General features: G+C 33.1%; 3 protein-coding genes across 3 annotated transcripts; 1 reads left to right on the forward strand and 2 right to left on the reverse strand.

Moving 5' to 3' along the window:
• Positions 1 to 296: 296 nt before the first annotated feature.
• Positions 297 to 1,473, reverse strand: lamtor5 (late endosomal/lysosomal adaptor, MAPK and MTOR activator 5). Its single transcript, XM_073867853.1, has 4 exons — positions 1,316 to 1,473; positions 1,149 to 1,212; positions 747 to 862; positions 297 to 635 (listed from the first exon to the last, which is right to left on the reverse strand). Exons 1-4 carry the CDS (start codon positions 1,348 to 1,350, stop codon positions 575 to 577), a joined length of 276 nt encoding a protein of 91 aa, XP_073723954.1. The 5' UTR covers positions 1,351 to 1,473; the 3' UTR covers positions 297 to 574.
• Positions 1,474 to 6,677: 5,204 nt separating this feature from the next.
• Positions 6,678 to 10,856, forward strand: prok1 (prokineticin 1). Its single transcript, XM_055168751.2, has 3 exons — positions 6,678 to 7,037; positions 8,930 to 9,055; positions 9,899 to 10,856. Exons 1-3 carry the CDS (start codon positions 6,966 to 6,968, stop codon positions 10,016 to 10,018), a joined length of 318 nt encoding a protein of 105 aa, XP_055024726.1. The 5' UTR covers positions 6,678 to 6,965; the 3' UTR covers positions 10,019 to 10,856.
• A 1,915-nt stretch (positions 10,857 to 12,771) lies between these two features.
• Positions 12,772 to 15,377, reverse strand: LOC141363969 (uncharacterized). Its single transcript, XM_073867854.1, has 4 exons — positions 15,247 to 15,377; positions 14,998 to 15,116; positions 13,666 to 13,703; positions 12,772 to 13,089 (listed from the first exon to the last, which is right to left on the reverse strand). Exons 2-4 carry the CDS (start codon positions 15,101 to 15,103, stop codon positions 12,907 to 12,909), a joined length of 327 nt encoding a protein of 108 aa, XP_073723955.1. The 5' UTR covers positions 15,104 to 15,116; positions 15,247 to 15,377; the 3' UTR covers positions 12,772 to 12,906.
• Between the last annotated feature and the right edge of the window lie 691 nt (positions 15,378 to 16,068).

The following is a 16,068-nucleotide window of genomic DNA, read 5'->3' on the forward strand; positions in this document are numbered from 1 at the left end:
AGTTTTATACTCATTGGTCAAGAAAAATGAGTACTGTAATGAATATCTTACATTTTATAATTTGTATACTTTATCCACACATATAAATGTAACTCATAACCATGCAACTAATTGTTGTCTTTGTTGTATTTAATGAATGTCACCGTTTTTAGATTTGATTATCTTCAGCAGTCTGCTATGCCAAGCATAATACAACTACTGCCCCCATCTGTTCATTCTATGGTAGTTCGTTACTAATTAAACTAACTTTCATTAAACTAAGCAGAAACTAAAAACATTCATAAATTCAAAATCTGTGACCTTAAATAACACAATTTTATTAATCAACAATATTTAACTAAATTCAGTACACACATCTGAGCTGTAGTTTAAGAGCAGATACAAGTATTGGTATTAACCATGGACATACAACACATCTGATATGATCTGGTATGATGGAAGACATTTAATCTCAGCCAATCAATAATCTAACATGTTGATGACAATGAACCATTAAAGCTATTTAAAAACACTGCACACATTCAATATCTCACAATTTCTGACATAATAAGTCTGAAACCGCAAGTAGTTTAACTTATGATGCCATCTTATGCACAGCTACTGTAATTGTTCCATGTGTTCTCACCATAATGTTACTGCAATGACAGAATTATTCATTTATACATTTAAGGAAGACACCACAACCATTATATCTGTAGATTTTGTTTTATGCATGCGTTCTACTAGTGTTTGAATTGTATTCTTACCCACAGTCAGACTCCAGGCACACAGTAGGGGAGTCAGTTGGGTCCTTGGTTAGGGAAGCAGCTTGTCTGGCCAGTACTGACACAACTCCTCCATGCTCATCTGAAAGTGAGCCACGACATCCTAGAGATGAGGGGATGTAAGGGGATATCAACATAACTCATGAATCAGACAGTTTTGCACCTTTAAAAAAAACACCGCATTCCATCTAATACACTACAACGCCAAAAACAACGTAATATTTACATAATTATACAAGAATAAAAACCTTTGGGAAGAAAAACTACACAGGAATTATAGCATGTCATATTTAATGGCTAATAATTTTAATATTTACATTGTATAAGAAGTATGCAATACATAAATACAGTTATAACATTGTTACCACTAACAAAACTCTACTTACATCCTAGATTATGGCCTTGGGCGTCTGTACACAACACTCCAACGATGGCAGGATTTTTCATCCTGGTTGAAGAAAACACAAATTAACTTCACTTCTCCTTTACCTTAAGTATGTATAACTGCCGTATTCAACGGATTTAAAATGAACATAACTATTTAAACTTACGTATCGTCAAGATGTTGCTCCAGTGCCCCTTCCATATTATTGTCCAAAATGCTGTTAAATGAACAGAAAAGAGGCGAATATGCAGACGGCGTTGTTTATTATTTGTACTACTTCCGGTAAGTCAACTGACATTCTGACATGTGACTAAAAACTACGGCAACCCGTAAGGTTAAAGGAGATTAGAACAGCGCCATCTAGCGCCAGTCACTATTGTTTATATTAACACTGTCTAAATTTGTCACAATAATATGTAACGTTATTGCATAATGCAATCTCTTACAGCACACAGGTGAAACTATGAACTTTTTGGTGTTGGCCTGTTTGTATTTAACATACAAACATTTAAGTTACAGTGTAGCAAAGACAACACGCTACTGACGAGAAATACTAACCACGTTATATGCACATCTTTTTTTTATGTATTTTTTCCCACGTTGTGCACTTCAGAACAGTGGTCCTCAACCTTTTTGACTTCAAGACCACCAATTGTACACAACAATATTTAAAAGACCAACAGTCACAATTTCTATTCAATAAAATATTCTAGAGCTTGGAATAACTAGAAAGATGTATATTTAATATTATAAAAACAATCAATCACTAATTAATTTTATGATGTATGGTTGTTTAAGATTGTTTTGTATTATTTAAAATTAAAATCCAAAGTTATGCTTGTTTTGTCTTATTTTGACTTAAATCATTTTAAGGCATCTTGATGGCCCTGATAGTGGACCCCGGTCCCATGGTCCCCAAAACAGCTTTATGGTAGCCTACATGAACAAAATGCTGTGAATTGTAAATTCCCTAACCTGTACAGGACTTAAATGAAAAGGTTAAGTTTTGTTTTATGTTATTATAATAATTGGGATTATTGTAAGGGATCTCAGGTTTAAGAAGGAGAACAAAACTGCAATCGTTTCCAGGTTTCGGACACAATATGTCTGAGAGCATTGTTAGAATATGAATATATTGTATTGTAATATGTAGTGTTTATGTGTTAACATTAAATCAAAACCAAACAACCGATTTGTAATTTAATAGGTTTAATATCAGATCATCACCTTTAACCCCCACTGTACTTAACCAAATCCAAGATTCAAACTGATCAATCAGAAGACCACTGGATGAATGACTCTACCAATAGTCAATAAGCACAGAAATGCCTACATGATGGAAATGGGGGTTGTGACGGAATAATAAATTCCTATATTTTCAATCTATATGGTTTATATTTTAAGCACAGGCCAATTCACCATCAGCAAGTGTTAAATCACGTTTCGTTCTCCAATGTTTCATAAATACTAAATGCTGAAAAATCTTTAAAGGCCACAGAAATATATCCAGTTAAAGATGGCAAGCTAACATTTAGCTGTCATTGTCAATGGGAAATCCCAGGGGAACTTTAGTTGGGTCCATGTTGAAATGTTGATATCTCTCCAGACGACCCCATGCACTGGTCAAGAGCAGAATAAAAGAGCAGCTCTTCTCTTTAACGTCAATTGTATTTGCTCTTTATCAAAAATCTATGCTGCCTTTTCTATTAGGAACTCATGAGATTGAGACACTCTGTCTTTTGTGTGCCTGCTTATCTGTCAGTTTTGACAGATACCAATAATATACCTCTGTAATATGCATTATATAAAATATATGATTACACATTATACTAAATATAATATTCTTTAGACTATGTGTATATTGCATTCACTCTATAACTTCTTGATGGTTTAGATTAGACGATGGTAGCCAACTGTGTGTGAAACTAAATCTGTATTGAATTCAATATAGAGGACACAGAACAAGTTCAATTCAAATTTATTTATATAGCACCTTTTACAATGCATTGTTTCAAAGCAGCAGCAGCTACACATGGAAAAATGAAAGAAGTGAGCTATAGTTACAGTAAAGTGAGCTTCACAGCACTTCTAACTTGGGTCCGTCACCCGCAAGCAACCCTTGATGATTTCTGCCCATTCTTGTGCAGTTAGGGCCAAGTTGGTCTGCTGACGGTGCAAAAAGTTGCAATGTAATTACGTGGCTAAGGCGTCAGTGACATCCATCATTTTCACTGCAGCTAAGTAATGCCTTGCTGACTAACCAATGACATTTTCAAGCACTCTCTAAACCTAAATCAATTTCTATAATGATACTTTCCAGTCCATAATCCTTCACTCCAACTGTCATTAAGTCGGATATTTTATTTAGCTATTAATTTCAAGTAAGCATATTGATTTGTAGCTGTGTTCCATCACGTATTTTTATCCCCGGGGCTTTTACAATTCAGCTCTTATCTTCTATGCGTCACCATATTGTCATACAGTGCTTCTGATGCTGACCAAATGAGTGCACTAGACTTTATATGGAGCGTGTCCTTAAATGTTAAGGAATGTGTCTCTTCTGTACTGTAAAGATGCAGTTGTATCTGCCAGCAACCCAGGCAGAGGGATAAGGCAGGATTAAACCTGACAGGAAAACCTGGAGACTTCTTGCATGATAAATGAGTCCCCATAAGTAGCATATGCATATACAAATAAATAGATCTAATCGGATTTTTCAAATGTCCTGCAGTGTGATATGCTACTAAAACAATTTAAATCTGCATTTTGTTATGCATATGTGAACCCGTCTGTGAAATCCAGCCTCATCATGAGATTTGGAGCATCAAAATTTGATTTCAACCACTGATTTTACTATGATTTCAATCTCTGGCATGCCCTTACTCAGTAAATATTAAAGATATCAATGTTATATTACACTCTAAAAACAAACACTGCTATATAGCACCAAAAGTGGTTCCCCGCTCGCAATCATAGAAGAACCATTTTCAGTGCCACACAGCACCAGCGAAGCACCAGTGAAGCACCCGTGTAGAACCATATAGTGCTTTGTAGAACCATATGTGGTGCTATAGTGGTGCTATATGGCCCCTATATGGTTCTACACAGGTGCTACACAGGTGCTTCACCGGTGCTATATGGCACTAAAAATGGTTCTTCTATGGTTACGATCCAAAGCAACAGTTTGGTGCTATATAGCACCGTTTATTTTTTTAGAGTGTATAGAGAATGTTCTTTACATTATGTTGGATGATTTTATAAAAACAGTAAATCACAAAAGTCACATTAACTGTTTTTTAATAGGCATGATCACATATAAATTTGCATGTATTTTAACGGTCGTATTTTAATTGAGACAACATGGTGTATTTATTTTAAAAATGAATTTGACATTTTAAAAATAAGTATGGCCTACTGAAGACCACCAAAATAATAGACTGCCCAACCTTACACACAGTTTATTACTCATTTAATTTTACCCAAAATCTTGACAATACAAAACAGGTAATACTGGGTACTAAGTGAAGTTCTCAGGCATGAGTCACTGTCAAATGTGTTTAACCATTAGTGCCTGACTGACACATTAAAGACATGTAAGTATTACATTGTTAGTGAGTGACAGCATGTCAGGGAGTGGCCCTAGGCTTAGACGTCTCCAATAAATTGACAAGTGCTTAATTGGTTGTGATTTACCTGCGAGCTGAATAATATTGTCAGGAAGCAAAAATAAATGTTTCTCCCCACAACCCCTTGTGCCAATGACTCATTTCTTGTGAACTTACTTGACTTCAAAACGGTCGGTTCAAAACTTGGCTGCAAGTACTTTGGCACTGTAAAGAATTATGAACCTCGATAAGCCAAATTAAATAGTGTTGATTTGCTCTGTAAAATGAACAAGTGCCTTGCGGAGCAGCGGACGAGCGGCAGGAAAGTAACTGAATCTACTTTGCCCTGATAGTTGGGCAACATTTGTTTGTTAGGATCCGAGTTGAATTGGTCGAACCACGTTTAATTTGAATTTCAATTAAAATGAGTAATAATGGACACATGCTTGAAAAAAAAGAAGCTTGAAAGGTTATTCACGGTGATGCCATTTGAACCAATTGAGTCCTTAAAGAACCATCCGAGGTTCTTTAAAGAACCATTTCTTAAACCTTTTAATAATCTGAAGGACACTCTTAAAAATTAAGGTACTTCACAATGCCATATAGAAGAACCTTTTCTGTCTAAATGGTTCTTGGGCCTTTAACATCTGAAGCATCTTTCTGTTTCACAAAAAGTTCTTTAAGGTAAAAATGTTCTTTTGTTCAGATTGTAAAATGTATAAAAGAAATGGTTCTTTAAAGAACCTTGGACCAGTTCTTTGAAAAACCAAAAATAGTTCTCATATGGCATTGCTGTGAGGAACCTTTCAAGCAACTTTATTTTTAAGAATCCTCCTTTATTCACCACAAAGAACCTTTATTGAAACAGCACTCCCAAAATGTCTGGTTTATTTTTAACCCATAATGGGTAAATATTGGACAGAACATGTGCTAGGTTAAAAAGGACCCCCTGGTGTATTATGTTCAATATTTACCCAACATACAACAACATAAAACAAAATAACCTAAAGTGAGAAAGGCTCTTAAGATGTTAAAGGTCCCTTATGGAGACAAAAAAGATTCTTCTATGGCATCGTGAAGCACTTTTATTTTTGTTAGTGTACAGTATCAATTTTAGGAAATTTTGACATTTGACTTGAGCACTATAGTTAATGATTCATTTATAGTTAATGACGTTGTATTAACATTAACTGCAGTATTTTACTTAATAAATTTACTATAATCAGTAAACATTTCACATATCATAAGTGCCGTATGAATGTAATTTTCCTTACCAATATTTAAAGAATATCTTGAGATACGAGCTTCTGATTTTTATTAAATCCTATAAAGGAAATCCTGCCAGAATTCATGTAAAAGGGTCATTTTAAAAGTTTTACTATTATGAAAAGCAAAAACCATCTTTTCTTGCTTTGAGTTCCTTTCTTGCATCAGAACTAAGACACTCATTCAAAATTAAAATAAGAAAGTCTTTCAAAATTGACCTTCGCTTGGACTATGGCTAAAAAACGTAATAACTTGTTTGGCTCTTGAAAAACTTACATATGTAATAAGAAACTCTGAATTTATATGGAGGATATTCCTAGATTTTGTTAAAAATTGAGATATTAACGAATGTGTGAAATTATAGAATGTAAGATGTGGTTTATTTAATTTGATTTAATTATTGATCTGTACTTTATTTAATTAATTTTTATTTATTGTATTTTTTATCCTGCTTGGGGGAGTTTTTTTTAATATTTGGTAAAATCTCAATAGTCTTTCAAACCAGTTTGTTAATAAATCGAAGATAAAGCTGCAATGTTGCAAGTTAAATGATTTGCATGCAGTGAAATGTCCAGTAAGGTCCCTTCTTCATCATCCTCTCCAGCGTCATACAGAGAGAGATGACGAAGTCCCTGCGGAGGTGTGGGAGGGGGCAAAACAGGGGCGAGGGGAGATAAAGAGAAAGAGAGATGGAGAAAGAGAGCCATATTCCAGCCCTTACATCAGAAGTTATTAAAGATACCACACTCCAACACTCTGAGAAGACAAGGAGTGAAGTCAGAGAAGTAAAGTTGTATACAGGGACTAAACCTTATCTCATCAGGGCCATAGAAAACCCTTTAGGAGCTCAACCAAAGACAAAAAAAGAGAAAATTTGGAGAAAATTATAAAGAAATCTAAGTTTTAGTGTTGCTTGGTGTGTGTTTTTCGCTGCTGGTATACAGTATGAGCAGAGTAGTGATTCTTTCTGTGCTCCTGCTGTCACTGAGCTTCTGCAGATGTGCCGTCATTACAGGGGTAAGTCTCACAAATACACCTCACAAGATTTACTTATGTTCATCTTTATTTAATGATGTATTTATGCATAATAATATGCAGTGTTTTACTGGGGTTTATTTAAATGAATTCAGGGGAAAAATAAGAATATAAATTGACTACTAGTATAAGGTGGGTTTTGTTAAGCCCATAGGTTGGCTTTAGAATCTGCTGAAGTGCCAATTTGTCTTGCTTTACCTTATTGATGGTCAAAATTATTTTAAAAACGACTCATGCATGTTTTTCATAGTTAGATTTTTTTATATTTTGAATAATACAATTTAATGTACAAATATTTCTTTATAGTCAAATCTGATTCTTAGAGATCAAATCTCGCTCATAATAACACTGTTCTTATTAAACAATATTGTCCAGTTCTGCACTGTGTATGCACTTAAAATAATTTTGGTTCCCCAAAGGACCATTTAGTCATGTTATAAATAACAATTTCTTTTATACATTCTTATAAATTTCTTTAGAACTTTTGTCCCTTACAAAAAAGCTTCTGTAAAACAGAAGAGATCATATTACTAAAAATGGTTCTTCTATGGCATGTTGAAGCACCTTTATTTTAAAGAGTATATTCATAAAAGGATAACTTTTCTTAAATGGTGCTTGTGTTTTTAAATTGACATTTATTTTAAATTTGAAAGAAAAATGTTCCAAGGTTGAAGTATTATGTTTCTGTAAGAGATGTTCTTTGTCAATCTAAGGGCGAGTAACAATATCTTTAGGTTTAAAAGTATAATGGATAAAAAATAATTTTCTATACTAGTGCGGTAGCTTGGAATAAATTACTCAGTCAGGTAATGCACATACAAGATGAGATTATTTTTAGAAGAGAAGTTAAAAAATGGCTTTTTATTAAGTGATTTTAAGTGTTGTATATAGGAGTTGCTGAATTGGATGTTGATTGCAGTTGCACCCTAGTTACGATTTGTTAATTCGTTTTGTTTTAACATCAAGGACCACAATGGAAATAAGCCAATGTATTTTTTTGTATCATCCTCTTCTAGTGGTTGTTTGTATTATATTTTAAAAAAATTTAAAGAAACAACAAAGAAACAAACAATTAGATAATTACATAGCTACCGCTGTTTGGAACAAACCATGTAATGTAGGTGCTCCTGCACTGAAAATAATTATTCATTCAATTTACTTATTTTTTTAAGGTAAGGGGTTCCAATCAATTTATTTAAGCTACATTTAAACAAAATTGTTTCTGTTTTGTTTTGTATTTCTATTTTTTTTGTTTAAATGTAGCTTAATAAATTGATGCGACCACTTACTTTAAAAAAAACTTAGTAAATTGAATGAATCATTTTTTTGTATAGCAACTGCTCAGTGGTAAAGCATTGTGTTAGCACCGCAAAATGTGATGGGTTTGGACCCAGAGAACACCAATAAAAATGTATACCTTGTAATGCACTGTACTATAAGTTGCTTTGGATAAAAGCATCTGCCAAATGCTTAAATGTAAGTTCACAAACAGGATACATTCAAATTGTGACAATTTTTGACAATTTTTCAGACTTTTTTCTGTTTCAACATGACATATTTTGGATGTCTCCTTTATTTGACACAACAATTTCAAAAGCTTCAGATCAGCTCTATGTTACACAGTATTTTTTTGTGATTTTTACTGTTCTCCATAAAATCATCATACATCAAGTAATGAACAATTTAAAAATATATATTTTTTTAAAATCAATGATGGAAATCAAACACTGATGCATAAATGTTACATCACAAAACTTTAGTCTGGAATTCTAAGACAGGGTCACATATGTTTAGGGTCTTCTTTTAACCAACTTGTAAGCTTATGTGTTTGTATTACAAGTGAGACTGATGTGTTTTTTATTTTCATGTATTAGGCATGTGACAGAGATGTGCAGTGTGGTGTGGGACTTTGCTGCGCTGTAAGTCTCTGGCTTAGGGGTCTGCGTATGTGCACACCACAGGGACTGGAGGGTGATGAATGTCACCCATACAGCCACAAGGTACATACAAACACACACCTAAGAAATTTGAAGGCAGTGATTTGATTGATTGACATCATGGTTAACAACAGTAAGGAGTGGAAGAAGAAAGAGAGAGAGAGAGAGAGAGAGAGAGAGAGAGAGAGAGAGAGAGAGACTAACGTCATGGCTGATAAGAAATCTATTGAATGTGTTTTACGATATAAACACTAAGCATGTAGCAAACATGGGGAATTGCCAGATAGGACTGAGAAAGAAACAGCTGATAAGTGAAACAGATATTGATCGGATGACTGACAGATTAAGGCTGTTTATCATTCTATCAGACTCTATAGCCTGATACAAAGATATAGACGCTAGACTTTCCATTCAACTGAGGTTTGAATAAAAGACGGATTTTCAGTGTTTGTGGCTTATTAATGACTAATAAAAACCTTCCCCTAGAATCGAAACCAATGTATCCTCAAATCTTACTAAATCAACCTGTAAAGATTAAATGAAATTGATAAGCCTATAAATGTCATTCTAGCAGCTTAAAAATATATCCACATTAATTCCTTTACCATTTTATAATAAGTGCATTATGTGACCCTGTCTGTGAAGCCCAGGCTAAAGTCTGAAAAATAAATTATAGAATTTAATTAAAATTTTTCACATGCATTACTTAGTCATTATTTAAGATATCAAAGTAATATTTCACAATCGTTATTTAGCCTACATGACAATTTTATGTAGAAAACTGTAAATTAAAAACTGATTTACCTGGATTTTTACAGGCAGGGTTACCTAACATAAATGTATTATTATTGATAATAAAAATAGTCAATAACTATATAAGTATTCAATGTTCCAACTTTAATGCAGGTTCCGTTCCCTGGCAAAAGGCAACACCACATCTGCCCTTGTCTGCCACACCTGTTCTGCAGCAGGTACAATGACAACAGATATCGCTGCACCAGCGACTTCAAAAATATAGACTTTTAACAAGAAACAGAGCACGAGACAATGAATGGAGAAGAGGAAACCGGATAGCACAAGAAGAATACATAATAAGTGCCATGCTGCTCATCATTATCATTTTTCACTGTCACATACTTTGCACAAATGCTGTAATACAAATTCACAATCATTGATTTATCTTGACATCCATCGTACTTGCATTTGATAGTAAGAACATACAGTAAGTTCATAAGCCGACCTTCACATTGAGTGCACACAGTGCTCGAATTGAATTAAATCCTATGAGGGTCACCCCATAAAGCTGCAAATGCAACACAGCACTACCTTAAAACACAACTGGATGCTTTATGTAATAAACATTCTTATGCAATGCTTTTCCCTAATTATTTGTGTTTAAAGGCTGAAAAGGAGTTACATGATTAAACATTTCAAAATATAAAGTTTGACTAAATGTCAGTGTGGATTATGCTATTCAGCAAGTGGAGTGCAGGTTATAGCCTTGCTTATAAGCCAACCGCGTTTGGCACTAGAGGTGCATTTACAAAAATAGGCTCAATTATTATTTTATATATTGATTCACAATATTACTGCATCCCAACACATATTTAATATGTCAGCATTATTTTTACTAAAATAAAAATATTTTAGGGACCCCCAAGTATATTTTTGCATATAGTGGTTCCCTAATGCTTTATGAGGGGTCCTGTATCCCCCCTCAATTCGAGCACTAAGTGTGGGAGGGCAGAGTATAGTATTTAGTGTCTAACACGGGGAATGATTTGTGAATGATTCATCTTAAAATGCTGTAAATTTGTTGAAGGCTTCTTGTAGTTATAATTAAATGAATCAGTCATCAGAATGATCTTTGTGCATTTATCTCAGTCTGTGTGGGAGTGTCTGGAGTGTAATATACTGTAGCCTGAGTGACCCAGTCTGTAAAAACCCTGCTGAAGTCATTTTTTTTGTGATTTACTGTTTTCTACATCATCCCAAATCATAATAAATCTAAAATCATCACCTACATAAAGTAAAGAGCATTCTCTTATAGGCTTGACATCCTTGACAAGCTCACTTTCGGCTACAATATATTTGGGGGTTTTGCTTGGCGGTGGTCGTTAATAAATCAAAATGAGAAGTGAAAAAAATAAATATAGATATCTGCTGGTGAAGGACTCAGGTCACTTCTTTAACAGTAATGGATTTTAAATTATAGCTTTTAGTACCTTTTTCACAGTAACCAACCATCTTCTATTTGGGGAAGTGTCAAAAGTTCATCAAAGTTATTTATGTTTTATGGTTAAGTTTCACTTTGCATTATGCATTATTTGACCATATGCATGACCAGTCCATTTATTTATGTGTCAGATCATAGGATTTGAAACAGAAACTTAGAAGGGTACGAAGGGTAGTATGACTCTGTTTGGTAAGACTGACAGCTCCTATACTGGAAGCATCAGCTAGATTTCAATCACTTCTGAGATCTACTGGCAGATCCACGGGTAAACAAATACCCTACCTGCACTCTTAGAAAGGATTTACACATCTTTGTGCGTTAAGCTTTTAACACATTTTGTGTAATTTTAACACATTATGGGTCATTTGTGTTGATTTTGTGTTAAAATATAACACAAGTTGTGTTAAAAGCAACACAAAATGTGTTGTTTCAATAATAACACAGAGATGGATGTACAACCAAATGCTAGGTTCAACGCCAAAAAGTCTTTCTGTCTCATAAACTAGAATTGAACTTCCTTAAATCCTCAAATAAAATCAGCTTGGTTATGAATAACACATTAAAAGTAACTGGGTGATTCTCACAAAACCATTGAAACACAACGGCATTAATGATTTTAGCTTTAAAATGTGTAATATAGTAACATTAAAAAGCATCAGAATTAACACAATACTGTGTTCTACGTTGCACAATGTGTGATTTCAACATAAAAATTTATAATAGGAAATTTTATCTCATTTTCTGTTGAAATTCTCATTACCGCAATGTGTCCGGCTGTGTTTGAACATGCGTTATGTTGTAATTTAATCAAATTAATACAAAAATATTAAGAAAAAAAAATTGATGTTTTGCTAGACTACTTTAGATGACAGAAAAAATATTTACTGAATATTCATGTATAATAATAATGAAGAAAATTAGGAAAATGATGTGTCCATGCCTGATGTTCTCATCCTCCGCAAAACTTTTTGAGAACAGTTTACGCACACATACAGAATTTTAATAAAGGTTGTTTTTGAGTGTCCTAGCACATGGACCAGTTACTTCAAGAAGGCTACCGCGTAAGTTCATGTTTTTTCCTGTTAAGTTGAAATATTGTCTTGTCAGAATGCTGACACGACTTTTTTATTATCATTACCGAAACATATGCTTATTAAATGTTAATTTAATTAATAGAAGCATAATACTTTGATTTTAAATGCATGTGCAGAATCTCCAAATTATGTTCTTTCAGGTTTATCATGTCATTTTGAAAATATGTTAGTGTTGATGTTTTCTGACTGTTGCGGTAATGAGATTTTTTAGGACTAATTTTTAAAATTATGTTACAAAAAGTGTTAAATGATAAATAAAAGTTTTTAAATTAATGTTCCCATTTACTCCAGACTTTGTTTTTCAATGTCTGGTGGGGAAAAAGTAAATTTAAGCAATTTTTACATTTTCATGCTTGACATTTTTAAAACCAAGTTTTCGTGAGAATCACCCAACTGTTTCAAAGTAGGCTATGTCAAGTCTATCTAAACAATACACAAATTACACCAAATTAAAATCTATCATTTTTAATGTAATAAACCTTTAAAAATAAATTACTGAATGTAATCAGTACTACATTAATAATTTTGTCCAAATTATTTTATGAATGTATCCTATTAACAATCATTAAAAACATAACAAATGTTTATGTATGTGCCGTCAAAATAGTGGAATATTCACACTCCCTTGTTTGAATTACACCGGTTGAGGAAGGATCAGTGTGCCTTGGTCTATGTGTCTGTAAATTGGCATAAAGTTCAACCTGATCTTCATGAGACTTGAAGACCACTGCAGAGTAGATGGTCCCGTTCTGCTCCTGTGAATTCTGCTGCAGAATGGAGAGATGTTGAACACACAGATTAGCCATCAGAGTTTGATAGCATTTCAAAAATAACTTAAATAAACTATGCATGATGATCTGAAATCAGTTTTTCACACTTATTTAAAGTGGGACTTATCAGCAAAATAAAATTAATAAATAGTAATAAAAAACAATGTAGCAGAAAGTACACTTCAACCCATTCGATTAAAAATGGACAAACCCACTGTTGGGTTAAATTAACCACGAAAATATTTACATTTGAACCAACAATTTGTTAAAACAACCCAATTTAACTTATTCTGTATAGGTTAAATTACAACCAATTATTTTAGGTTTGTCGCTTTCTGACTGAACGCTGCATGGGTTGAAAATAAGCTGAAAGTGTTAAAAGTGTAAATGAAATTCTGGCATACAGAGTTTTAATGCATTATCATTATCGACTGTAACGTAAATTATTTGCATTCCCTTATAATTAAATAGAAAAAAGCAGGGAAAAAATCATCTCAAGTTTAGCTGTCATGCTTAGCTTGTGTTGTCATGTGGCAATGAGTCAAAAAGGGAGGATTTACGCAAACAGCTTACCGGGGTGTTGTCATGAAAACCACAGTTTCCACTTTTATCTGAAGGAGAAAAGTCATATTATGTCCAGACAAAAAAGTCTCAAATAAAAGAATTGATAACACTTTACTTGAAGGGGTGTTCATAAGACTGACATTACACCTTCATAATCATGATATGACACGTGTCATGAACATGAAAGAGATTTTATGTACATTTTATGACATTGTTTGAGCTGTCTTTGTTATGACAACTGGACATAAACAAAAACAGCATAACTTGTCATGACAACTTGACATTACCAAGACAACATAACTTGTCATAAATGTTTTTGAAATGCGATTGAAAATGCTCGGTCTCCTCTGCTCTTGCGCCTAAACCGTGGAACACCAAGAAGCATCTGATTGAACGACCTCAATGAAAGCAAAAAAATAACACAATTTTTTTATTAATTTAATTAACATTAAATTAAAGTTTTTGCAGCTATATGGACCAAACACTGCATGGCTTATACCACCATTGTACTGTTTTCACTTAATTTTAGGTGAATCTGTCACCAGATGCAATAAATATAAACATATACATTTTAATTATTATTATTATTATTATTATTATTGGAAGGTTTAATTTTATTTCTCTAACACCTGGAGGAAACAAGACAATTATGAAATCAAGAATATTAACGACGCTGTAATAAAACTATTTGACAGAGTATTAACACTTAATGACATTTTAATGACAAATTTAATTTGGACCACTGTAGTTGAGGCCAAGAAAAATATTTATGACGGTGTTATAAAACTATATGACAGAGTATTAAAACTTAATGACATTTTAATGACAGATTTAATTTGGACCGCTGTAGTTGAGGTCAAGAAAAATATTAATGATGCTGTAATAAAACTATTTGACTATTTGACTATTTAATTACAAATTTAATTTGTATCACCGGTAAAAAGTGGTCAGACATAAATAAAATGGCCTCATGACAGCCAATGTCAAAACCAACCACACAGTTTATTGTAATGTTAACCCATGAAGCTAATTAGTTTCCCAATTTTGATCATTTATCTGCTATGTCATGTTTATGACAGATTTATGTCAAATAAATTCAAATTCAAATGATGTATTGGTTTATGCCCAGTTGTCATTAAAGACATCTGAAACTATGTCATCTTTGCATTCAAAATGACATAATTGAGCGAATGACACTTAATGACAATTGTCATATACATGCATAAAATCTTATTTGTGTTAATGAAACATGTCATGTCATGATTATGAACATGTTATGTCAGTCTTATGAACACCCCATTCAAGTAAAGTGCTACCAAAGAATTATCAAATCACACACACCTCTGGATTTCTTCTTCCACCTCTTCAGAAGAAATACAAGCAGTGTAACTGAGACGATAACAGCAACAGCCACGACACTACATATTACAGCTAATGTAAAGACCATGTTGTCACTCCCACTGTTTAAATATCACATACAATATACGATTAATAACCTTTAAAACATCACACTTTCTCTGGGTGTATTATCTTACATTTTCATAAATTTCATATTACATTTTCTTGTGTTATACAGGTTCATGAGCTTACCTGTGTTCCTCTGTTTGTTTCTCAGATTCAAGAAGCACAGAGGGAGACGTTGAGGACCAGACGTCAATGTAATGTTGCAAGTCTAAGTAGTAGAAAAAGTCAAACGTTTGGATAATTGTTGAACAATTTAGCAATTAATTATTACAATTATCATTAATACAATTATATGCCATAACAATACAGCCTCCATATTTTAAGTGAACATTTGTGCACAGTGATGGTATTTATTACCATGCACAAAGATTTCTCAATCATATAATCTCAGACACCTTCTTACTCAGACAATAAATGCAAAAACCATGTCTTACCATAAATTGTAACTTCAACTTCATATGCGAAAAAGTTTCTGACACCACATTTGTATTTTCCAATATCTGTTATGTTCGGATTTGTAAATATGACATCAAAAAACCAATTGTTATTTTCTGTAAGTATTCTTCCCTCATATTCGGGAGCCACTTCTCCCCAGCTGTTCACAAAGGGAGCACACATCGCCTGTTTGAATTTACAGCAAACTTTTAGATAGTTTTTGTAAAAGATGTCTAAGTCAGTTCTCAAAATCAATCTTCTTGATGAATGACTCACTAGTAACTGTCCGTCTGTTGACTTTAATCCTGAAAAAAATGTATTACAAATAACAGTATAATAGGCAACATCTTAAATTGTATTGTTACAAGTAATACATAATTTAATTAATAAATAAAGAGATTAAGAAAAAGTTTCCAATTTTGACATTGAATTCACATAAAGGTTTAACTGTTATCCTAGATGCTCAATCTAATTTAAGATTTAACCGCATGCAAAAAAAAAAAAAAAAAACAG

The sequence above is a fragment of the Misgurnus anguillicaudatus genome, chromosome 5 (genome assembly GCF_027580225.2).
Source record: "Misgurnus anguillicaudatus chromosome 5, ASM2758022v2, whole genome shotgun sequence".
NCBI lineage: Eukaryota > Metazoa > Chordata > Actinopteri > Cypriniformes > Cobitidae > Misgurnus > Misgurnus anguillicaudatus.

Excerpts from the sequence above, each read along its gene's own strand:
- LOC141363969 (XM_073867854.1), bottom strand. The coding sequence starts at position 15,103 with ATGGTCTTTACATTAGCTGTAATATGTAGTGTCGTGGCTGTTGCTGTT. Across the intron at positions 13,704-14,997 it reads GTGGAAGAAGAAATCCAGAG|ATAAAAGTGGAAACTGTGGT; the intron begins GTGTGTGTGATT and ends TTTCTCCTTCAG. Across the intron at positions 13,090-13,665 it reads GTTTTCATGACAACACCCCG|CAGAATTCACAGGAGCAGAA; the intron begins GTAAGCTGTTTG and ends TCCATTCTGCAG.
- prok1 (XM_055168751.2), top strand. The coding sequence starts at position 6,966 with ATGAGCAGAGTAGTGATTCTTTCTGTGCTCCTGCTGTCACTGAGCTTC. Across the intron at positions 7,038-8,929 it reads GATGTGCCGTCATTACAGGG|GCATGTGACAGAGATGTGCA; the intron begins GTAAGTCTCACA and ends TTCATGTATTAG. Across the intron at positions 9,056-9,898 it reads GTCACCCATACAGCCACAAG|GTTCCGTTCCCTGGCAAAAG; the intron begins GTACATACAAAC and ends ACTTTAATGCAG.
- lamtor5 (XM_073867853.1), bottom strand. The coding sequence starts at position 1,350 with ATGGAAGGGGCACTGGAGCAACATCTTGACGATAC. Across the intron at positions 863-1,148 it reads AAGGCCATAATCTAGGATGT|CGTGGCTCACTTTCAGATGA; the intron begins AAGTAGAGTTTT and ends TCTCTAGGATGT. Across the intron at positions 636-746 it reads TGCCTGGAGTCTGACTGTGG|TAACATTATGGTGAGAACAC; the intron begins GTAAGAATACAA and ends CTGTCATTGCAG.